The following is a 25616-nucleotide window of genomic DNA, read 5'->3' on the forward strand; positions in this document are numbered from 1 at the left end:
TTTGGATTCACGGTGAAATTTTGAGCAAAATGGAGGTCAAACTAATGAAAATACATGATTCTACGGTACACTAGGCTCCATATCACTACTGCTGCATTTACAACTCGTTGAATGCTATTTCCGTTACATATCAACATATTACGAAGAAATTTAGTTCATTGTAATATACTTTTTTAGCAAAATGTAAATTTACTAAGAAAGTTGAAATCGAACGCGAACTGAGAAATTTCATCGAGTTTTTTTGGAGCTCCATTTGGTCGAGAAGAGAGGGAGAAAAGGGTGACTAATTGAGAATGAGATCTTTTGGGACCGCCTTTAGACTGCCAGCTGCACGGCCCATGACGGCCCACGCTTTGACAAGATTTTCTCGAGTCTCAAAACATGATTCTCCGACCAGATAGTTTAGTGGCGTCCAAACGCGTCGAGTTAACGCTCTTATTGTATCTTCATCTGCTTTGCAAAAAGCCGACAAAAACCTCACTTCTGCCGCGCTAAGGAAAAATGCCGTTTGAGCCTACAGGCGTTGCCATATTTTCTTCAATAACTAAGGAATTCACTGGAAAATTCTGGATATTTTTGTTCCAATTTTTCAGACAATTTTGTTCCCAATTTAATCTTAAATATCGGAAAATTTTGAGGAAAAATACGCGTAACTTTCTTCAAAAATACATGTTTTATTTGGGGAAATTCGGCAACTTTCGAATGTTTATACGGCGTTTTTCCTTAGCACCGCGCGCAGACTTGAAGGCATAGTTTTGAAATTCACTAGGGGAGGCATCCAAGCGCCCTCATTGTTACTGCGTGGGAGTTCAGTCAAAACAGTTCGCAAAAAGCCGAAAATCGCCTCATTTTAAAGGCAGTGTTTCTTGAAAAACACGACTTACTCTTGTGAGTTGCTCATATTCGGATTCAGATTATTTTTCTGCGTTAATTGATGAATAGAAACCTTATGTTACAATTCGATCCGGGAATCCCCTCCCCTCTTTCCTTGTTCCTTTCCTGGACTATGAGGAGTCCCACCGGGACCAACGTCTGGTGCCTCCACTCCTAAAACCCCCATTTTCTCCACGCTCACTTTTCGTATTTTTACTTTTAGTCAGTATATGCTCATCGAACCTTCCAGTTGGTCATAGTTGATCTTTTCCACTCTTCATTTTAGTTTTCAACTGTTTGACCCTTCTGGTAACAAAGTGTGTCGAATAAAATCTTGACGTAACTTGCCTGCAAGTTCTGCAACCATCAAAGCAGCGACCAAACTAATTCTGATGGATTGAAATGTCGACTCGACTCCCCTGAAAAATCTGCAACCCACGGTTTTTCAACACATCTGTGGTGTCAGCGAGAGAAGGATGGAATGATACATTCTTCATTCCTCTTGAGCCCCCAGTTAATGAAGCGAGACGACCTTTTTTCGACCGCCTACTGTGATCCTTGTTTTCGAGTTCGCCTCCACTCACTCCGATTCTACCTGCCTATAAGCAGGTAGATTTTCGAAAGGCCTCCTTCCAACATTATCCTCCTAATTAGCCTTCTTTTAGCTCAGAAAGTAGCCTGCTAATAGTATTGGAACCTTCCAATGTTCACCGGCGAATAGCCTGCTATTAGGTCAGATAGTAGCACCTTTTGCTGCAAGGGTGGTATTCACCACTCGTTTTTTAAATTTATTCAAGAAAGGTAGCAGACATTTTTTCTTGTAATTGTCAACCGGAAGATAGGATTATTTTGTGTTTTACTTTACGGCTGTGGTATCAGAATGCACAATAATTTTTGATAAAGATGCCTACAGTGGAAATCGGATACGACATCGCTTAAAATGACATATCGGTTATAACGACCTACGATCTGGTTAGTCCCGTGGCTGAAATCCCATTCATTCAGTGTACTTGACCATCAGTTATAGCGACAATAGGATGAAATGACCAAATTTGGCCGGTCCTTAGAGGGTCCTTGTATACGATTTCCTCTGTATATGGTTGCCGGTAGATACAGGAAGAAGATGATTCGATGTTGTTGTCATTCCTTTGATTTGTTTGCAGGCGAAACGCGATCTTCGATAGTGGTACATGCTTTGACTTTTCAAAATTAATTTCATCGATCTGCGGGTGAAAAAATTAATAAAAAAATCATTTTTTTAGAAAAATATTTTCTAAGATTGATCGTGAAGAAGAGACTGTGCTATTCCACCGTTACTTCGAGCCAAGTCTCGGGCCAGTAAAATACGGGTTGATCCATCAAATTACCAGAGCAGAACCTTCCATCAAGCCGTATCTATTCTCCCCTGAGCGAACTCGCTAACTTAATGAATTGGCTTTCGACAAATCCCTCTTCCGCAGATAAATCGCGTCCGGTTTTAATTGCAGGAAGAGAGCCAAGCTTCCAACACGACCAGGATGTTTAAGTCGGTAAGCCGCACTGCTCTCAGACAACAGCCGCGGTCCTTCGACTGCAATCTTGTATACATACAACTGAGAGCCCGGTGCCTTGAGCGGCGTCGATTTATCTCAGCCATTCACTGCGAAAAATCGTCGCTCCTCTGACGTAGGGGCGTATTTTAATTTCAACTTGAGCCCTGCTTCACCTATAAATCCATGTTTATCAGGGCTCTTGTGGAAATCGAGATACGCCCTTACGTCTGAGGAGCGACTGAATGTCTCGACTTCGCTCAGGATGATTCCGGTCAAATGGAAGATCGACCGTTCGGTGGGTTGTAATGAATCATTCAGTGGACAACAAGACGTGGTGCGGAATTAAGCACCGCACAGTGACGGGTTTACGAGTTTTAGGCACTGTTTTCCCTCCATTTAAATCCATTCAATATATCGATTTTAGGTGAGGTGAGGCAAGCTGCCCCCGCCAAGATTTGATTATTTTATATATATTTACATGGAGGAAAAGCAATGTTTTTAACTTTCAAGAATTGGCACTGACACCGCAATATGTGTTTCCTAATCAAAATTTGATGGAATACGAAGGATACAAAACCCTCCGAATGCATTTCATCAGTAGCTATGCAATATTCAATGAAACATTATAAAATAACATTTTATGGTGAAATTTCATCAAAATGAGATTTTGCAAAGGTGTTTTTAAGGACGAGTCAGCACTTGTAGTTCCTCATTGCAAAATGTGGTCCAATTGGACTTTAACTTGCTATGAGGAACTACAATTTCTGGCTCATCCGTATAAAAACACTTATGTTTATGAAGAAACTAATGACACTCGCGTTGTTTCTAAACTCACCCAGAAATTATAGTTCCAAATTACAAAATTTAGGCCAATTCTTGTGGTCCAGTATGAACATTCAAATGTTATGTCAAATTCCCCCTAAATTAGAAATGTATTTGGAGAGAAAGTTATGAATATTTCTCCCTGAATTTTTCGACACTTAAAATGAAATTGTAAACAAAATTCTCCAAGAACTTTGGGAGTCAAATTGCCCAAGTTTCCTTAAAAATCTATACTTTATCAAACGAAATTTGGCAACACCTAAAAGCTCATACGGTATTCTTCCTCGACGCGGCGCAGAATTACAGTCAATGAGTAGCGTTAAAAAAAAATAGATAGGAATAGAAGGACCCTTGTTTGGGCCATACAAGCGTGATTCGGTAACGTCGTGGAGGGGGGGGGGGTGATGGTTGCAGGGTCCGGAACGGAGAGTGGGGGTTGGGGGTGGGTAAAAGCATAGGGGGAGTCGGGGATGTCGAGCACTTGAGAAATTCGTGTAGAATGAGTCGGGTATCGGGTAGTCAATTTTGGGGAGCAACCAGGACCGTTTCATCGGGGCAAGAGTAATGTAACTGCGCACCACTTCGCGCCACCCCCATCGAGGAGAGGGGGTCGGAGGGGCGGGGGTGGGACTTCGGGAGACGTCACTGACAGATGATAACCACTTGCTCAAAGCTCGCCTCTCGATTTATTTTACTTTTAAGTCAGCACACAGCCACACACCCGCACGTCCGCACACCACCACGTCAACGTTTCGACCCCGTCGCCAGATCGAGTCGAAATCGATCGCTGTAAGATGCATACAAACTGCGGAGGTAAACAAACATCGAGATATCACATTTTCGCTAAAATATACAGGCTTGACTCCAAATTTTGGGCTGGAACGGATCTGTTGGGCCCGCAGACACATTTGGACCGTGCTCAGCAGAAAAGAACCAAGCCACATCAGATATTGCCAAATTTGACTGGGCAGTTTAATTTTTTGTAAGATAACGTTTGTGTGAATTCCTTCGAAAGTTTTGAAGACCTATAGTTTCGTACTATGCAGAAAATCCCCTGAAATATGTACCAAAATTAGTAGACAGTTAAATTGGGCAATAACTGATGGCTTGGCTACTTTCTGCTTAACGCGGTCCATTTCTACTTTCCGGATATCGTCATTCCCCGGACGAAGGAATGTAACTCCATTCCAAGGTTGTAAAATTGTCGCAAACAATTCAATTTTTTACAAGATTACACCTGTGAATTTTTTTCCAAAATTGGTCTGATTTTCGCATTAAATCAGGAGAGAAATCAGTGAAATTTTCAATTAGAAATGCCCGAGATTCTCCCGGTAAAAATGCAGTTTGCGAGGGGAAATTTGGCAACACTGAAATGTAGTTACGTTCTTTCGTGGGGGAAACGACGATTTGTTCGACGTATTTTGCAGCCCGTGACAAGACATAATTTCATACGAATGCAAAACGCGGGAAAAAAGGCCGGGATAAAACAAGTAAAACGCATACGTTTCGGCTGAAAACCCGGTCTCTGTCGGTTCCATGTAAAATATAATAATTTGTGAATTTTATTATATTTTATATCCAAATTAGGAAGGCTGGGTTTCCAGCCGGAATGTCTTGGTTTTATCGTTTTATAAGCTTTGTTACCCACGTTGTGCATTTGTGTACAATCCTTGCTGTTGTTTTGCAACAAATCTATTTTGTAAACTCAAGTGAAAGTATCAGAAAGGGAATAGTACTCCTTCGTGCAAAGGGAAAACGCGATATGAACCCTCAGTCGTTTCTGAATTTCCTTTGATTAAATGCGAATTTATTAGGAAAATGTAAATATTTTTCTTCCGATTTTCTGGACAATTTTTCTCGCAATTCAATCCAAAATATCTGAGAATTTTAAGAAAAATTATGCGTGACTTTCCTCAAAATTCCATTTTTTATCAAGGGGTATTTGGCAAATCCACAAGTTTCTACGGCGTTTTTCCTTTGCACGGTAGTGTTGCATTAGAATACTCAAATCAAAAGGTTTATTTCCTCGTTTTGGTGCTTTTAGCTTTCACCATAAAATATATTTTTTTTCGGGTATTAACAGCTAAATCGTACCTCCGGGCACAATGAATGAGCTTTTTTTAGGATTTCAAAGAGAGATCGCAATATTTCAGCAAAATCTGTACAGTTGTAAATTGATTAATGCTACACCGATACGTTAACTTGAGTGCCTGGAAGAATCTGAATTCTATATTTTTAACAAATTAATCATAAACGTTCAATTTTATGAGGATCGCAATGATGAGTCTACCGATTTTCCTCAATTTTATAAAAAAACTTTCAAAGTTCAGACGGTAAGAGCTATGCCAGTTGCTACATTACATGCGCTTCAAACTCTGTAATCGGTCAAATTCCTTATGCAAACAGGACGTACAATACGTACATTATGGGTAGAATTGCTACGGTTGAGGGTTAAAAACTACATCATTGACTGAGGTTAACACATAAAGTGGCAACTCTGCACGTGTGTTCAGCCCTTCCTCTGCATTCAGAATGTAACTAATTATACAAAGCTGGACTCTCCCAACATAATATAACAACAAGCGCATATTGCGGCTTCAACTTTGAATCTGAGAGCTTTTTATGAGTGGGTGTGTGAATTTGGACAAAAACAGGGGTCTTTCCAGCGAATTTTTTGCGGGATTAGTTGGTTATATCACAAATCTCAGAATCCCGCTGAAGCTCAATTTATGCATAATAAGTCCAATCTACATCTATGCCGTACTAGGGAAAAAATCGTACGAACATTCAGGCGTTGCCAAGTTTCTTTTGATGAGACACAAATTCCCGAGAAAACTCGCGAATTTTTTCCTCCAATTTTTCAGATGATTTTGTCCGCAATTTCACCTGAAGTTCTCGAAAATTCCAAGGAAAAATATTCATTGATTTCCTGAAAAATAGAAAATTTATCTATGGAAATTAGGCAACTCTCAAATGCTCATACGGCGTTTTTACCTAGCACGGCAGACAAGGGCTTGACATAGTTGATAGACGTTTTAACATAAATGATTTGTGAAGCTTTTTTCGCGCCCGGTGATGAAAACCGCAAAGCAATTTGACGTGGAAAATGTATGATAAATTAATTCGAACTGACGATCATTTGGACGTATTTCTATCAAACAGAACTAAGCGACATCAGGGAGGAAGGAAGAGGGGGGCTTGGATTGGCGGGTGTTGCGGAACGCGATGCTCGTTTCGTCCTATACTCGCAATGCTTTTCCATGGCGCTTAGTTCCGTTTGACAGAACGCTCTATCCGGGATTCTAAAATCCTCAGAAGGAACTCAAACTTGGCTCTTAGTTCCGTTTAACAGAAATACGTCTATTTGATAGTTAAAGCCGAAAAATGAGCATCTCCTATTGCAATGTTCCAAAGCGTTACTAATGTTGTCTTCTTCTTTTTTACAAATAAAATGATCATACGTAAAGTAAAGCAAGCGTTTGTTTTTACCTTCATATTTTTATACATTTTTTTCAACAATGTTCTTTGCTTTTGGTTTCAGGTAAGTTTCAATTTGTTCGGCACAAAACTGTAGTATTCATCAGTCAGAGGGATCTGGGTGAGTTAGTAACCATTACGCATTACCCATTACCATACCATTACCCAGCCCCATTACTCGACGCCACGAATACCCTCCAGCGAGATCGAATAATCGCGCCAAACGCAGTGCGGCCGGCGATAAACACATATTAGTGCCTGCAAGACTGTAGGAATACTTCTTGCGTTGCACAAATCGCAGTGCAGTTAGTAGGTCAATTGGCGTGATACGCATATTAGACTGTAGGAATACTTCACGAATTGCACGCACAGCACGGTGCGCAATATAATTGTTGTGATTTCTGGGTGTTAGACCCACCTTCTGCAGTGCGGCGGACACAGTATCCAAGTACAACGCAAGTCTGCAATCCTCGAAGGATCCTGGAGATTTTCCTGATTTCCGTTAACTTTCCCTTTAAGACTAAGTGTCATCATTCTTGACTCTCTGCTCCAGTTTTTACCATAGTTAAAGGGAAAATATCGACCGCGTAAGTCGGCAATCACATAACTCGTTTGCGATGTCTGAAAATCTCCGCCTCTATGTTATTTTTATAAAGGAGAACAAATTGACATCATTCGTTGAAGTTTTTGCAGAATTTTCTTCGCATAGAGAAGAATAATCACGGCAGTTTTAAAGAATTGCCGTTGAACAGTTTTCCGTTTAAAAAAATAAAGTATGAAAGGAAGTCTGCGACGTCGCAAACCGAGTTGTGTAATTGCCGACTTACACCGTCGATATGTATCCTCATTGTAACAATGCAGAAACTCGGATGTTCTTTAGTTTTTTTTGTTTGTTTGTTTGTTTGTTACCTATAAGTAAAATAAGAACGAACGAAAATATCGCATCAAAATTTTCGATGCCTTTATTTGGGATCAGTTAGGAAAATTCGCGGAAACTTTTCAGAGAAACTATGTGTAGCTTTTTAAAGGCATTTATTAAAAATAACGTTGCAATCAGAGATAAATACTCTTTCTTTCGAGTGAACCCGTCGGCTTTTGAATAACTTGAGTTTTCCTTCATTGGTTGGCGACCGAGTAGCGGCTTCAAGTTCTAGTCTTCCTATATTCCTAAAATCAATCATGAAATGAAGACACTTGTTGCATACATTGTTGCATACCACTCGCAAAAAGAAACTTACGTACGTTCAGGTTCTCACACGCTGAAAGAAACGAACAGTAATTACTGAGCTTTTCATGCAAATGTTCGTCACGAAGCACCATGCTGCAGTTTTCCAAAAAACCTCATCACGTAGGGCTAAAAAAAGAGGAAAGGCCTCACGCTTTGCGCATGATTCACCTCCTTTCAAAAATATTATTGCCAAATGTGGAGTGAAAACCTACACAAATTTTCTTCCTCGAAGGGTTTAACCTTAATGTTTGCATACCTCCTCAAAACGAAATAAAAAATGAAAAATGAGTTAGGTGTGTGAAGGACACTTTACACGACTGCACTGTAAAGAAAAAAGCTCAATCTAGCATTGTGCGTTGAAGAGAACACGTTTAATCGATCGGAATATCGAAAAATTTGGATTCGCGATTAGAAATTTGGCAGTCAATTTACACATTTTCCAAACTTCGTGCCTACACAGTGCAGGGGAATGCAAGTTGTGCCTGTGTAAAGAAGGCCAGACTTTTGGACGCTCGGAAACTTTATATGCATTGCAAATGCTTTGTGGAATAGGTCATGCGGAGCTGGTCTTTTCACGTTGAAAGTGTGTACGTATATTGTGTCCGTGTCATTACAAATATTAATACTTTCAAAATGAGTATCTTCTTTTGACATATGAAGTTCTGAAATCAAATTGTAGGTTTTTTTATATAACAGTTGCCTATAAAATGCTTTTGGAATATGAAATGTTTGATACGATTTATTCTAGCATGAGTCCAATCAAAGAATTATCACGCATCAAGTTGAGAAAAGGAGATTTGAAGCTCTAATATTCCACGAGACTCAAAATAAAAATATAATTTTATTTCGTATTTTCATTAATTGAGGATATTACTCCAAATTTCTTTGACATTTTGACTTGAAAAAAAATGAACTATTCGTTATTTAGACCATAGGAGTGAATGATTAACTTTTCACATTTCCCCATTTGAGGCTATGGTAAAGAATCGATCATTAAGGTGTTTGTAGCGAACACTCAGTTCATCGATCCTTCTCCACCGGTTTAAATGGTAGATCAATCGATTTATCGCAAAGCACGCCACGCCACTGATTTAAGCTCAAAACATTCCTGGGGAAATTCTCTCAGAAAATGTGGATCGGTTCCTTTACGAATTTGATTAGAGCTAACGACTGAATATTCGTAAATTAACTTTTCGTGAATTCTACAGCTATTTACTTCCAAAGCTGCTGATAATGTTTGACACTTTTCTGTTAAAACTGAAACTCTTTACCTCTCTTAATTTAAAAATCTAAATTTTCGTATATACTCCCATTTTCAAAATTATCTGTAAAGACGTTAATAGCCTGAGACGCTGAATGTCTTAAAATTATACTAACTAACGAACTAACTAACTATTATTATACATTGTTTTCCTATTGTTGCCGTGATTTGCATATCGTTACTATCTCCTCTTAATTCTTCATCAGGTTGAAAGGCAGTAAAATATTTACCACACTCCACGACGCTGTCGAAATTTTCCTCCTTTTGAATTGTTTGCTGACGGTCGATGCGGGTGACACACTGGGGACGGTTGAATTTGAGGCTGGAGATCAGATCCTTATAGCTGTTCTTCCAGTACTTGGGTTGAAGTACTATCCCTACCATGCTTATTTCGCCATCTCTAAAACGGAGCTCGTGGATATAGCTGCTGTCGGGCTGATTAACGGGTAAGGGTAAAAATGGTGATAGGTCGAAAAGTCAAAAAAAATGTCCAAAAGTCAAAATTTCCAAACTCTGAATGCCCAAAAATCTAAAAAGGCCAAATATCAGTAATGTCCAGCAGACAAGTAAGTCCAAAAGTAGGCGAATGTCCAAATTTTCCCATTGGTCGAACACCGTGCATCACAAGTCGATCGCTCTACGGAACGCCAATATACGGTTGCGTCCTTATTAGCAGAGTGACGTTGATATAGGAAGTTGTTATGGAGAAGAATACATATTTTTTTTTTTTTTTTTTTTTTTTTTTTTTTTTTTTTTTTTTGATTTTCATGACAATCGGGGTAAAATTAGCCAAGTACGTTATGTTTGTCAGTATCACTTAAAATTTGGAAAATAAATCACTAATGCATTTTTAAAAGTAAGAATTTGCCTGCTCTCATGAAAAATTTTATCGCCATTTTTTTCTAACCTGCATCTCTCCGTTATCCGATGCATCTGTTCCTATTGCTGCATTCACAAACAGCTTGCCAACCTGCACCCAAAAATCCAATGACAACTCAACCAATGCCTAATCTCACATTTGGACATTTGCCTACTTTTGGACTTATTTGTCTGCTGGACATTACTAATGATTGGCCTTTTGAGATTTTTGGGCATTCAGGGTTCGGACATTCTTTTTTGGACGTTTTAACCTATCACCGTAAAAAGCGAAATGAATGCATAAACTGACTCGGATTATGAAGTTTTAGCTTGATATTTTAATGGCATTGATTGACCAATTGACGAAGGCAAAATGGATTATATTTTGAAATTTATGGATATATTTTACACAGATGAGGTATCCTCGTATTTCAGTTCCGAGGGAAACTAAAAGTGCCCATTGTCAAGTCACACAGTTCCTCAGATTAAAACAAACAACAAAAATATACTTCTACTTATTGAACTTCAGAGGACGTTTGATGGCGGGGGTTTGTTAAGCTATTTGTTTCTAGCTGAAAAACACATGCGACAAATAACTCGCCATTTCCAGTTTCGAGTGCAGACTCACTCTGTATCAAAATATGTGTTTGTCGAGGTATGCTGTTTGAAGCGGGAAGTTTAAAAATACGCAAACAATGTTTATATACAGTTTTTGAAAGTAGAGGTGAATTTTTGACGCTTCTGATGTGCTCATCGTGATGTCCCGGCTTTGGCCCGATAGACGATCAAATTCGGAACCATTCCGATCAGTAAAGAGCATTTCATGATCGTTGCTCACCATGCAACATTCTTCCTTGATCAAAATTCAACGATTCGTCCAATTTTGATCAAGATGGAGAGCAGTGGCGCGGCGTGAATGATCGATTATTGATATTTCCCCATTCGAATCCGTGGTAAAGAATCGATTATCAAGGTGTTCGCTGCAAACGCCCTATTAATCGATCCTTTTCCATGATTTTAAATGACAGATCAATCGATATATCGCAAAGCACGCCACGCCACTGATGGAAAGCCGCCATCCATAGTTTTCTCCAGTGCAAGGAACATATCTGCCAAGTTTTTAATAGCTCCCAACATTTACCAGTGGAGGATCTCTCGATTCTGCCCACGTTTCATTTATCTTTAGGCCTCGATAAACGATCAAATTCCCGAACCAATTCCGATCAAAGTAGCATCAACGTGTCGGGAGTCATCAGTCTTAAACTCATTAATTTGCTTCATTTTAAAATGAAAACTTGGCAGAAATGTTTCCTGTGGCAGGAAATGATGAATGGTGGCACTCCGTTCTGATCTTACTTTGAACAAAAAAGTGCGGCTCGTCAAAATTTGATGGTAGATGGTGACCACCAGTCATCAGCATGTCTACTTTGATCGGAATTGGTTCGGAATTTGATCGTCTATGCAGGGCTTTATTGGCTTCAGATGACACCGTGTTCGGTGTTTCAGTTCGGTGCATACAGTTCGGGGCTTGTTTCAGAGAGGTGCGGCCGGAGATAATAAAACGCGACGAATTGCCGGATTACATCAAAGACATCTCTGCAAAGGTGATAAAGCCTGACCCGAAGAAACCGCGCCTGAAACTGAGTCAGTCGATCGAGCTGGCCAAACGGATGGCTGGCAAGCTTCTACCTTACCACTTGCTCCGATGCAATTGCAGACATTACGCTGATTTCCTCACCTACGGCAGAACCTATGGCAGCATCGGCAATCCAGCCTACCTGCCCATGAACAACAGGTGTCCTTTCAATGTCAAGATAACGGAAAAAACCGACGTGAGAGACGAAAACTTCACGCTCCAGGACAAAAAAAAGCGACCATACCGATTGCTCAATCCTCGCGAAACCCTTCGGCGCTTATTTTACAGACGTAAAAAACGCGGCATGGATTCGGATTCAGACTCAGACTCAGACTCAAGCTTCAGTTCAGGACCAAGCTTCAGATCTGGCTCAAGTTTCAGTTCGGACTCAAGCTTTAGTTCAGACTCAAGTTTCAGCTCAGGATCAAGCATCAGATCTGGCTCAAGTTTAAAATCACGCTTTGGCTCAGCCTCACAATCAGACTCTGCCTAGAGTCTCTTTATAGATAGAGTTAAGAGAACGCGGCTCATGGATGTCACGAACGGGAATAAAGATAACATAAATTGGAAGTTTAATGTAATCTTTTATTAACCCATTCCCGAATCCCTATCTCCGTTCCCTCTCTCATTCCACCCGAAAAAAAACACGGTTTTTCGACGGTTACCACGGTAAGAATGTCACACGGGATTCCACGGTAGTGGAACCTTGGATTTTGGATTATTGATGAGCACAGTAGTATAACCATGCTCATAATAGTACTAGGGGGCTATGCCCCCTGGCTGCTACGCGGCTCAACCCCCAGAGGGCGCTTCGCGCTCTCTTAGGCCAGCGTCGACAAAAGAACGACAAAGAAAATTAAAAGATGTTCATACCGGACTCTCATTTATCCAATAAAGGGAAGAGTAAAAGTAACATCCTAGGATGTTACTTTTACATCCTATCATGCTACGTTAACTGCCAGAGTGTTAATAGAAACATACAAGAGTTGTCGCGCATTTTTTAACAACTGCAACATCCGGGATGTTACTACAGCATTTTTTTTTCGGTGTAAAAAATCTACAATTGGCCCTAAAAATCGAGCTTGATGGGCCACATGGCTCCTGAAACTTTAAGGTGAGTTTCGATCACTGATGGACAGAGTTGTTAGCTTTTTAAGTTTTCAAATTTTGTCCAACCTGTCCCATTGACTCGATCAACTGGGTGACGGTCGTCACTCGTCACTTGGGGTTTGGGCTCGGCGGATTTAAAAATGATCAATATGTATGGAGAATGGAGAGTTGTCGACCAAGAGAGACCTCCTGACGGCGCGCGAGACTTGGGAGCCGGCTCAACTAACAGCCTCCCGCCACCGCACAGCTTTACACGGCCGCCGCGCCGTCCTTGTGCTTCAAGGAAGAATCGCCAGGGAATATTCGGATCTTGCCAGATCTCCTCCAATGAAATACGAGATTATTGCAAAATTGTCGATTTTTCCCGCTCAGAACTCAGAAGTTCACCGAAAAAAATAGATGGTGTAGTAACATCCCGGATGTTACGGTTGTTAAAAAATGTGCGACAACTCTTGGATGTTGCTATTAACTCTCTGGCAGTTAACGTAGCATGATGATGTTACTTTAACAGCCAAAGTGGTCATGACAACATCCAAGAGCTATCGCACATTCTTTTAACATCCAGGATCTTACTACAGCACCTCTTTTTTTTCGGTGTTCTCACAGAATGCTACCGTGCTAAGCAAGAACGCCGTAGATCCATCAATATTTTTTTCTCGTTTTTTGGAACTTAACACTTTACGAAATAAAAACTGTTTTATCCATGCACCTCAAATTTTCAGGTTGAGCTCTTGATAGTATTTGCGAAAGAAGTCTGAAAAACATTGTTCCAAGGTACACAAGTCTTTCTGCTATGATGCATTGTTTTCAAAAAATGTGAAATGGCGTTTACAGCGTTTTTGCGTTGCACGGCAGAATGGGTCAAGGGTAGTATCAAGGTAAATTGAAGGCGCTTGTCTGGGCGTAAACTCTCTCTCTCTCTTGCATTACTGTAATAATGAGAGTCGAATAACGTTGACCCAAAACTGAAATTATGATTGTTTGACGTTGGCAGTTCAAAAAAATCGATCTGAAGGAAAGATACTCGAATTGTACAAATCCGTCGTGCTCTGAGCACGAAGTTGTTGGGTCATAACGCAGTAACCAAATGCCCTTTATTGGTAAACAAATAAAATAAACCAGGTCACCGACATATCGTTTTCTCAAACTACTCATTTCCTTATACTCGTAAGAAGCTCCGTTTGGTTTACATTGTGTCCTCAAAGAAATGGTGAAGAGATGCGGGTTAATTTGATCCGTTGAGACTAAACGCGTGGTGAGGAGCAACGACTAACTCTAATGACCCGTCGAAAACGCCTTCAGTTTCGTGTGATACTTCACCGTCCACACTGGAGTTAGAATATTTGTATCAAAAATCACTGAGCACGAAACTGCTCACAAGTCATAGTTTTTTTCCTCATGAGGTCCCCTTTGGTTTACGTTGTGATTGTGGAGGGGTTTAGACGAGAGTTTTTAATGAACGCCATTGAATAATCTTTTTTTTTTTTTTTTTTTTGAAAAAATAAAGTCCGACAGACAGACTACAACGCCGCACAGCAAGATACGAGACTTTATAACTGAGCCGTCGATACGGGCCTTTCCTCTTGAAAAAATCTAATTAGGGCCCGACGTAGATAGAAACCCTCAATTTAATGTCTCTGCGAATTTTTAAGAGAAGTATGACATTCCTCGTACGTAAATATTTTATCGAGAGAAATTTGACAACATCGGAGAACTCATACGGCGTTTTTACTTACACCTATGCTCCCGACTTCAATTACGCCGCGGCGCGCGTCTTATTGAAAAATGAGCGGTTCCCGCGCCCTCTCCCGGCACAAGTTTGTCAGGTTGTGCTATAAAATGTCGATATTTTACACATAGTAAATCCCCCTTTAACAATCCCCAAATTTTTTAGATTTTCCAGCACGATCTGGCCACAATGTCTCGGCAGCATCAGAGCATCGGATTCGCGTATTTCAACCCCCCAGCATCCCTCCCCCAAATCGACCCCCCTTTTATTGTACCCCTGCTCGGTTTAGCTCCCCGCAAGGCTTCGGCTGAAGGTTCCCCGACCTCTCAGTTGCGCGCCACCGATTGAGTAATTTTTCGGTGAAAGGGCTCATAGAGGCTTATGTGCGCTCTTTTAAAAACGCTGCTGTTGCGTGCCTGGGATGGGAATAACGACTAAATTTCTCGAAATCAGGTTAACTTTTTTCACGAATCTAAGTTGAATGAACGAAATGAAGTAGAATTCTTTTTTTTATATTTTTCTGACAGATAGTTTTTAGAGCGCAGTGGTGGGATTGCGTTTTATAATTAGGAACTACAATTTCTGACTCAGTTTAGGAACAATGTATGCACTACTATTTTCTCCTTACACATAGGTGTCTTTACAGATGAACCAGACTTTGAAGTTCCTAATTGCAAAATTCCTGATTGCGAATTAATTGCCGTGCCCACAAAAAAATTATTTGCTCTTAATTAACTTTGCTCGTCATTATTGCTCTTTATCCTGCGGGAGAGTAACTAACCTTAAAAAATTCCGAATATATATGAACCAAATGGCTCTCCTAGAATAGTGAATTTGGTCTTATCAGTGGGAAATGACAGTTTCGAGAAAACAGTAAAAGTGAACAAATTATACCATCGTTGACATCAAAACAGCATTAAGTACACATTAACCTGCGAGAAAGAAACCGTTTTCTTGACTCTGATGTTTAAATTATCACTCCATGTATTATTTTCAATTTATTTTTTATTTTTCTCTATCAATGCATGAAGAGAGATTATATTTAAACGTTGGTCAAAAAGCTCACAAAATTGGACACAAACAACCTATCTAAATTTCCTCAGGAAAGAATACGGTTGAATTTTACGGGTTGTAAACTCGTTTTATCGTGTTGCAGAACATCTTTAATTTCCCATGCACCAAAGCTTCCTCTGATGCTCTTGTGTGTATTCACAAACTGCCGATTCTTTTGTCACAGGCCAAAGCTTTTACCGTTGTTAAACGCACGTATACTTACAAAATTCAAATTTGCATGCTTTTATAAATGGCAATTTATAATCAAATCCTTAAGATAGGCATATTATAATCTTACAAAGTTTTACTGGTTGAAAATTACCAATTACAGGATAAGTTTTTCCTGTGAGTTTTTTGCCGCTCAAATCAGCTCGCGTATTAACCCTTAAGGTGATTCGATGGACGCCATATTTTGTGTCAGAACGGCATGCGATGTATCGCAACAATTGGTTCCATTCTTTCAGCTACTCGTCATTTTTCTCCAATTTTGAGATCGCAATTCTGTTGTCAGGAGACCAAAGCACTCACTTACCAATTTTAACAAAGAATTTCAACGTAATAAATGCGTGGTTTTTTTAGAGAGAAAATATCGCATTCGAGTGCAGTATCGATATCAGTATCCAATGCGATTTTCTCTCTCTAAAAAAACCACGCCTTTATTACGTTGAAATTCTTTGTTAGAATTGGTAAGTGAGTGCTTTGGTCTCCTGACAACAGAATTGCGATCTCAAAATTGGAGAAAAATGATTAGTGGCTGAAAAAATAGAGCCAATCGATGCCATATATCCCACGTCGTTCTGACACAAAATATGGCGTCCATCGAATCACCTAGTCGCTAACTCATTTTCGCCAAAATTTTCAGGTATGCTGTTTCTAAAATGAACCAGCAATGACAGACTCTACTTTGTATATGTGGTCCAATTTGTTCTGTGCCGGCAAGGGCGTGACTTAAAAATCAGTGACATAATAAATGATGAACACGTTCTTGTAATAAAAAAAACGGATTCGATCAGTGGCGTGGCGTGAATAATCGATTATCGATATCTTGTCATTTGAAGCTATGGTAAAGAATCGATTACTAAGGTGTTCGCTGCGAACACCCTGATAATCGATCTTTTCTCATAGGTTTGAGTGGCGTATCAATCGATATATCGCAAAGCACGCCACGCCACTGAATTCGATGATGAGTAGTGGAGACGGAGAAACTTGAGTCAAGAGTCAAGACAGGATACGCGTAGACAGCAAAGATTTTCCATCTCATAAACCACATCGGACCATGAGGAAAATCCGCAGGAACTCGCGAACTTGTTTGATAAGAACTTATCGTATGCTGCCCTAGTGGAAGTCAGCCTTGTGCAGGTCCGTGCGGCGGAAGGCTAGGTCCGTGCAAGTCCCCGTCACCTCCCGTGAGCCCGTGCAGAGGGAAGCGAAACAAAGGCATAATTTTGGGAATCCCATCCTTCGCAGATGGCTGCACGAGGTGACGGGGACTTGCACGGACCTAGCCTTCCGCCGCACGGACCTGCACAAGGCTGACTTCCACTAGGGTGATGTTACGGTAACGGCGCTAATGCGCTCTAGGGGCTGACATCGGCATCGTCAAAGCGCCGAAAGCATAAAACAGAGGGTCTGTAATCGCGCTGTAAAACGACGGTGGGAAGGGAGTTGATGGGGTCCAACCGGACTTATTCAACTCAAAAGGAACTATACCCATTATAACATGCGCCCTGAGATCCATATGAATACATGCATGACAGGGCTCATGCTAAAAATAGATATAATTCCTTTTGATTTAAGTGCGTCCAACTGATCCGAGTTCCGCATTGTAGCGTGGCGTGCTTTGCGATGTATCGATTGATCAGACATTTTAACCCATGGGAAAAGATCGATTATTACGGAACACCCTGTTAATCGATCCTTTTCCATGAGTTTAAATGGAGGATCAATCGATACATCGCGAAGCACGCCCCACCACTGGTTCCGCATTGTGAATTTGGGAGTGCGGAAGTGCGCTAGAGGAGCCAGCAAATTTTCCATGGAGGCCGGCAACCGGCAAATGCACGCTATATTTACTTCATACGCAGTGGAATCATAATTTTCGTTGACCTCAATCGGGGAAACCAACACAGCTGTGGCGAGACTTTTGGGAAGAGCCGCGATTTTTGGATGTTTTCCCCTCGGTTAAAAGTCAACTTTAATGGAGAATATTTTACTAACTGAAAAAAAATCAGTGAAGTTGTTAAGAAATTACGAACTCGTTGACTAATTTTTCAGGGAAAAAATAAAGTATGACTGGAAGTCTATAACGGTGCAAAGGGATGTCCGTAGTTTCGCACATTAGCCTTCGATATGTTAGATTACTCCATTTTTTCCGAGCATATAATTGAGGACACCGTACCAAGAACAGCCTATAACTGGAAACCGCGTTTTGAGGAAAACGCATTTAAAGTTTTGTTTTTGATGTACTGCGCAGACTTTTCTATGCAGGTACCCTGTTTTGGTGTTTCTGGGTGACCTCACCCTTCTATTGCAGGATGCCGGGTAGATTTTGCGATACATTTTGGGTTTATACTCTCATATATTTAATTTAAAAAAGCGGTTTATAGGCCATTATTACGTCCAACAGTCATTTTGGTGGCAATATGAAGTATAAATCATTTTCATCACGCATGATTAACGCAAAATGAAAGAATACCGATAGTGAGTAAAGGAAGAGGTAACTAGCACCTGATAGGCCCGTTTATCGGTCGTTCTTGCACCCATCGATCCAGAGGCCTGACTTAACTCGGAAAAAATAGGTTTTTCAACCTCGATCCGTTACCTGTCTATATTCTATCGTTACCACAGCATAGTCCATGGTACGTAGAATCCGGAAAGCAGATGGGCGTAATAACGACCTATACGCCTATAGGCTGTTCTTGGTGCGGTGTTCTCAATGGTAATCTTCCGGCACATTTTTACGGCGCAATGATACAACTATTTGAACTCTCCGGGATGCGTGAGGTATCACGCCGCATTTGAAGGTGTTTTCAAAAGAGCCAAGTTCCGATACCCGGATTATCGTTTTGCAAAGTTCTTATTATTATGTTTTATTTCCTACCATTTGTTCGTTTTCAATCCTCCTATAAAAACTACTCATTTGCTGAATACACTTCTGGCTGGAGCGCATTTTAGCTATGCATTTACCACTGCAAAAATGTCAAAGGAAATCGACAAGCCCAGCGTGCATGGAGGCTATTTCCATTTTAATCTTCCGTCGCATTCCTAAGGCGCAATGATACAACTATTTGAACTGTCCAGAATGCGTGAGATATCACGCCGCATTTGAAGGCGTTTTCAAAACAGCCAAGTTTTGATATCAGGTTTATAGTTTCGCAAGAAATTGGAGCAAAAAAACAATAGAATGACTGAATTTACGAGCTAATGCAACTCATTAAATTTGTGTTTTATTTGACTGAAGCGTTAGAAAACAGTTCGGTCAGAAATTTAAATCAACCTACGGTTCATTATACAGGGTGTTTCAGACCACCCGTACCAGGCCTTTTTCTTGGTTGGTATAGGTCGTACGAAGTCGGAGACCACGAGGTTGAATAGGGAATTGACCCCAAGGAATCCGAATTTCGTGGTCCCGAAACCCCCCCCCCCGATCCCCCTTGGGGGGTAAAGGGGGGGTCACGATGCTAAAAGTCACGGTTCCCGACCGAATTGCGGATAGATCGCATCAGAATTGAAAAGCACGGAAAATTTCACGTGGAATTGACCCCTAAAAATCCAAAATCGGACCATCCAAGGCCCAAAAATGATCCCCTAAAGAGGGGGACAGTACCCCCCTCCATAATTTCTCTTTGGTCTCAAAATTGACGTAAATCCTCCAGAAAAAGACGGTTTCCCAGGTAATTGACCTCAAGAAATCCAAATTTCATGGTCCCGAAGCTCCTGTAGCTCCCCTTGGGGGGTAAACAGGGGGGCCAAATTTTACAAATCGGGGCTCCTTTCCAAATCGCAAATTGATTGCATCCAAATTGAGGAGCAGAAAACATTTACATCTTAAGGGACTCCTAAGAGTTCTAATAGACCCCTTGAACGGCAGAAAGTAACTCCCTGAAGAGGGTGGCTTCGCCCCCGCCAAAAATTTCTCAAGATTCCTCTTTGGTCGCAAAATTGACGTCGATTCTCCAGAAAAAGACGGTTTCCTATGTAATCGACCCCGATGACTCTAAAGTTCATGTTCCCTGAGCTCCTCGGGGTGGATTACATAGGGAACCGTCTTTTTCTGGAGAATCGACGTCAATTTTGCGACCAAAGAGGAATCTTGCGAAATTTTTGGCGGGGGCGAAGCCCCCCTCCTCAGGGGGTTACTTTCTGCCGTTCAAGGGGTCTATTAGAACTCTTAGGAGTCCCTTAAGATGTAAATGTTTTCTGCTCCTCAATTTGGATGCAATCAATTTGCGATTTGGAAAGGAGCCCCGATTTGTAAAATTTGGCCCCCCTGTTTACCCCCCAAGGGGAGCTACAGGAGCTTCGGGACCATGAAATTTGGATTTCTTGAGGTCAATTACCTGGGAAACCGTCTTTTTCTGGAGGATTTACGTCAATTTTGAGACCAAAGAGAAATTATGGAGGGGGGTACTGTCCCCCTCTTTAGGGGATCATTTTTGGGCCTTGGATGGTCCGATTTTGGATTTTTAGGGGTCAATTCCACGTGAAATTTTCCGTGCTTTTCAATTCTGATGCGATCTATCCGCAATTCGGTCGGGAACCGTGACTTTTAGCATCGTGACCCCCCCTTTACCCCCCAAGGGGGATCGGGGGGGTTTCGGGACCACGAAATTCGGATTCCTTGGGGTCAATTCCCTATTCAACCTCGCGGTCTCCGACTTCGTACGACCTATACCAACCAAGAAAAAGGCCTGGTACGGGTGGTCTGAAACACCCTGTATAGTTCATATTCTTTTGTTTTGTTCCGTACCACTTATTTATTTTTAATCCTCGTATAAAAACCAACCATTTGCTAAATACAATTCTAGCTGGAGCGCACTTCAGCTATGCATTTCACCACTGCAAAAATGTCAAAGGAAATCGACAAGCCCAGCGTGTATGGAGGCTATTTCAATTGAGGAACTGGAAACCTCGTTTTGAGAAAAACGCATTTAAAGTTTACCCTGTTTTGGTGTTTCTGGGTGACCTCGCCCTTCTATTGCAGGATGCCGGGTAGATTTTGCGATACATTTTGGGTTTATACTCTCATATATTTAATTTAAAAAAGCGGTTTATAGGCCATTATTACGTCCAACAGTCATTTTGGTGGCAATATGAAGTATAAATCAATTTAATCACGCATGATTAACGCAAAATGAAAGAATACCGGTAGTGAGTAAAGGAAGAGGTAACTAGCACCTGATAGGCCCGTTTATCGGTCGTTCTTGCATCCATCGATCCAGAGGCCTGACTTAACTCAGAAAAAATAGGTTTTTCGACCTCGAGCCGTTACCTATCTATATTCTATCGCTACCACAGCATAGTCCAAGGTGCGTAGAATCCGAAAAGCAGATGGGCGTAATAACGACCTATACGTCTGTAGGATGTTCTTGGTGCGGTGTCCTCAATTATAATATCAGCGTATAAATTTAAAATACGTTGCCGTTAATATTATGCATACAGTTCATTTATCATCATGAAATACAACACATTTGCTAAGGCTTTTTCTGCATGGTTTCATTTACTTCCGAAATCTCAGCTTTGAAATCATGGAAAACATCATTCTTATAGGATTATTCCTCAATAATATATTTTTGTACCTACTCTTTTTTTAGGAATCCTTTGATGACTTTTGTTTAAATGTATCAGATTTCAGTGTTTACAGAAACACCTCCTTTTCCTCCTTTTTTCTGGAGAATTTGAACGATGCCGACGAGAATAAATGTATACCCACTTCTCTGACAGTATGTATTTGTATTAATGGTCCAACATGATACATGCACAGTACCAATCACGAGAGATGTTGTTCACAGTCACAAGCAGCCCTTTAAAGAGACGCACCGTAAGTCGAAAACATCTGTTTCAGTTGTGACGGTTAAAAATACCCGTATTTTTAAAAGGAAATGAGAGATGTATGTATGAGCCGCTTTTACGGCGCGCTTGGGCGCTCTGCGACGCCTATTCTCCACAGGAATCTGTCATGGTAGAGATCCTCCGGAAGCTGGCATCTCTCCATCTCTTCATGGATGCCCTCTACCCACCGTTTGGCTGGACGCCCTCTCCGTCGCCTACCTGGGGGGACCCACTCCAACACCTTCTTCGGCAACCTGGTATCAGCCATTCTCTGCACATGCCCATACCATACCAATTGCTTGGTCATGATATCGTGCACAATCGTCCCCTCAACGCCCATTATCTCTCGGACACGTTCATTCCTGACACGTTCTCTCCTCGAGATTCCAGCCGATCTTCGCCAGAAATCCATCTCGGTCGCCTTGAGCAATGAGGGAGCCTTGGAAATGAGAGAAAGAAGAAAAAAATCCTTGAAATTATTTCTTGAAAGTGTATACGCAATCTTTTCTACGGAATATTAAAAAATTCCGCGAAATTCCGAGAAAACTGTGCTAAATTTAGAAACTCTTTGAAAACATATACTGTGGCAAGGAACGCGCCGCTTAAGGCCCTGAATAAGTGAGTTGTGCGCTGCGACCCCGAAGTCTGAGGTACTCATGCTGGCTGACTATCTTTTCCGCACAAAGTACACTTGTGGTAATTTTTCCGATTATCGTTGCCGCATATTCATTTCCATAAGAATAATTTTCTGTAGCATGTGGCAATGTCGAGAAAAATATGAGGCGTATTTAAGAAAAATGAGTAATCAAAGATTGAAAAAATTAGCATAGCAACTTTTATCGACGGAACGATTCCTTTTTTTTGGAAGTTGAAAATAAGGGTATTTCTCATTCTTATGAACTAGCATATTTTTACCGCGGTTGCTTTCAATTATCTTAAAATTTTCGGGCATAATATCGATTTAGGATACGCTTTGAAATGCATACCAAATATTACGATTAAAATATAAAACTTGAAATATGCACGATTACAAATTTACTAAAATAACTATTTACGGCATATTCGTTAAAATTGACACGGATAACGGAATTAAAATCATGCTACATTGCCCGCGAACAGCCGCTCCACTATATGAACTAATTGTGGGAAACTAACTGCATGCCCTGCCGATGTTGCTAGATGTTTGAGATCTGACTTGTGCGAATATGATTTTGCGCGGCAACGATAATCAGAAAAATTACCAAAAATGTACATTGTGCGGAAAAGATATTCTGCCCTCATGCTTCATCTAATGAGTGTCATTGAATCGTGGTATTTTCCACGCAACCCATGGAGCGAATAGTCGTGAGGTGCACAAAATTGAATCCGAAAAAAATAACGCAAGGAGCATTCAGTTAAATTCTGAGAACTGCGCAAAGTGCGGCTGCACCACAAAAAAAGGAACAAACTCATGCGTGGCATTGTGTCCATCTGCATACAGGGGAGCATACTTTGCCTGCATCAAAACTACCACGGCAGGATTTGCTCCAAATTGGTTTTCCAGTAATTTACTTTTTTCCCTCCAGGGTTGGCCTACGTGAGTCACAAATTCTGCGGCTGAAAAAATTCCAGCGAGTGTCATAATTAGATGATGATCAGGTTTTTGATCATCCGTATTTGCGGGACCTAGGTACACAATAATTAAAATTTATGTCATGTTTCTGGCTGTCACAATGTGATTAGGAAGCTTTCATTATTGAGCTGAAAATTTCCTAATTAATTGCTTTCGACAATTTAAAGTGAGCGATTGCATGAGGTTGCGCGTGTTCTCATTCCTTTCTTTATCAGCAATGATTTCGAGCACGGACTCTTAACGACACCTTTCATTTTTAGTGCATGGTACGCATCATTGCATGATCGAGCGCGATTCGTTAATTTCGAGACACATAGTTTAGATAATTCCGCTGTAAATCTATTATAATGATCAATGACTCAAGCTCGTAAATCGACTAAATTTACAATAAATACATAACGGTCCATTCCTCCAACAATGCGTAATAGGTATTTCTGCTCAAAAAGAGCATTTGTAGCTGTCTGAAATTTTGTGAATTTCAGGTTTAAAATTAAACTACTGAGAGAACTGTGCACGAAGATATCATTGGTTTGTAAATTGAACAATTATTGGAGGAAATACAACAAAATAACCTAAGCTGCTGAAATGCCTGTGTTTAAATGCCAAATGCTGCCAGATGACGCACATTTCCTCATTTTTAAATATATTTTTCCATCGTTGCCCATTTTAACAAAAAATTATGAAAAACACTGCGAACCTAGCTCATTGAGCATTCTCGGATGAAGCGATAAAGTTTTTGTGTACACCTTCTCCATTACTCTAATAAAATTACAGAAAACTCGGTGTGGGAGGGTTATATTTCATAATCAAGATTTAAATGAGGTTCAGATCGAACTATACTTGTCCGGAAATCGCGAGGGTTGCCTCAGTGCAAGAATTGAATTATCTTGATAAATTGAAATTAAGCAGTACAATTTGAATAGCTCACATATACTGGAAATCGTATTAATTCATGGGTTTCTGTTATCTTCATCTGTCTAAATCGTCAGGGAGTGCTTAACTATAACGTATTCCCAAGTGCAAGGCAAAGCGAATCGCTCAAAATCAGAGAACGTCACATGCCGATCAATTTTTCTGTGAAGCACAACGCATATTTAGAATCATTGCAGTCCAATGGATTTTCCGGTGTATAAGCACAAAACTGAAAATGAATAGCCGTGTAAAATCCGAATAAATTGATACCCTTTCATTTTTTGAAACCCGCGGCATTCGATTAGGGAAGTTGATTATTTGTCCCTTCTCTTTTTTAACCGAAGCGAGAGACGATTGATGAAATGCAATCGGGGGAAACTCAATTCAATAAAAATATAAAAAACAGACCCCTGGGTAGATGAGTAAACGAAGCGCACATAGTCACAGAGGGAAAAATTGAAATAAAAAATTCACGGACACTCAAAACATTTTTGAAGTCGCCCCGTGCCGGCCGGCGTCACATCGTCTACGCTTTTCAGCTCTGACCTAATTCTCCTTTATTCTTGGACGGAAAAAAAATTGCAAAATTATTACTTCGCGATACGTTTAATCTTTCGCTATTCGACTTCGCATATTAGGAATCATACTGATGGCTAAAATCTTATTTTGCATCTCTGCAAATATCATGCATGCATTGCACCTTTTATTATTTATGCATCTTATTTTGCAACGTTGCAGACTTCCCGCCATCATGCTCTATATTTTATACTGTTCATTTCTGATACACTGTTCTCTCCCAAGGGAGAAAACATTTCTCTCCTCTACATCGAGTTTTGCTTGCGAGAGATATCGACGGTGCAAGTCGGCAATCACATAACTCGTTTGCGGTGTCTGAAAATCTCCGTAACTATGTTATTTTTTTAAAGGAGAACAAATGGACATGATTCCTTGCAGTTTTTGCAGAATTTTCCTCGCACATAGAAGAAAAATCACGGCAGTTTTAAGGAATTACCGTTGAGTAGTTTTCCGTTTAAAGAATAAAGTATGACAGGAAGTCTGCGACGTCGCAAATCGAGTTATGTGATTGCCGACTTTCACCGTCGATATGTTTTCTCTCCCGAGCAACTAGTCAGTGCTTAAGAGAGGAATGTTTTCTCTCCTGAGCAGCAGAGGAAACATTTCCGGTATCGAATGCGAGGTTTTTTCCTAACAGTATTCTGCTTTCATTTCTCTGAATTTTGCCAATTTTTTGTTTAAAATGATTCTTAAGGCTTAATCGCAAGGGCTATCGTTCCTTGTTTGCCTAAAAATTCAAAATCTGCCGACATTTTTTACATAATCGACGCGAGATATCGCACGCCGGTTCGATCACGCCAGAAACCGTGGTAAAGCACCTTAAGCGAGTTTGATTTTGTGTTGACCATGAACCGCAAGAACCATCGACCGTGTGCGAGAGAACGCT

The 25616-nt window shown here is 40.7% G+C and overlaps 2 protein-coding genes across 3 annotated transcripts in view; both read left to right on the forward strand.

The window, feature by feature from the left end:
- The window catches only part of TkR99D (Tachykinin-like receptor at 99D), a 335482-nt gene that overhangs the window by 289590 nt on the left and 20276 nt on the right, over positions 1–25616 (forward strand). The window lies entirely within an intron of this gene.
- LOC109034936 (uncharacterized) lies at positions 7969–12257 on the forward strand. The gene is made up of 3 exons (XM_019048369.2): positions 7969–8519; positions 9400–9639; positions 11589–12257. Exons 1-3 carry the CDS (start codon positions 8488–8490, stop codon positions 12178–12180), a joined length of 864 nt encoding a protein of 287 aa, XP_018903914.2. The 5' UTR covers positions 7969–8487; the 3' UTR covers positions 12181–12257.

This window comes from Bemisia tabaci, chromosome 5 (genome assembly GCF_918797505.1).
Source record: "Bemisia tabaci chromosome 5, PGI_BMITA_v3".
NCBI classification, from domain to species: Eukaryota; Metazoa; Arthropoda; class Insecta; order Hemiptera; family Aleyrodidae; genus Bemisia; species Bemisia tabaci.

What these genes read in the sequence shown, in the direction of transcription:
- LOC109034936 (XM_019048369.2), top strand. Translation starts at nt 8,488, where the DNA reads ATGCGGAGCTGGTCTTTTCACGTTGAAAGTGT. An exon ending in TCTTTTCACGTTGAAAGTGT is followed by an intron (nt 8,520 to 9,399) that starts GTACGTATATTG and finishes ATTCTTCATCAG; the next exon opens with GTTGAAAGGCAGTAAAATAT. An exon ending in GCTGTCGGGCTGATTAACGG is followed by an intron (nt 9,640 to 11,588) that starts GTAAGGGTAAAA and finishes GGCTTGTTTCAG; the next exon opens with AGAGGTGCGGCCGGAGATAA.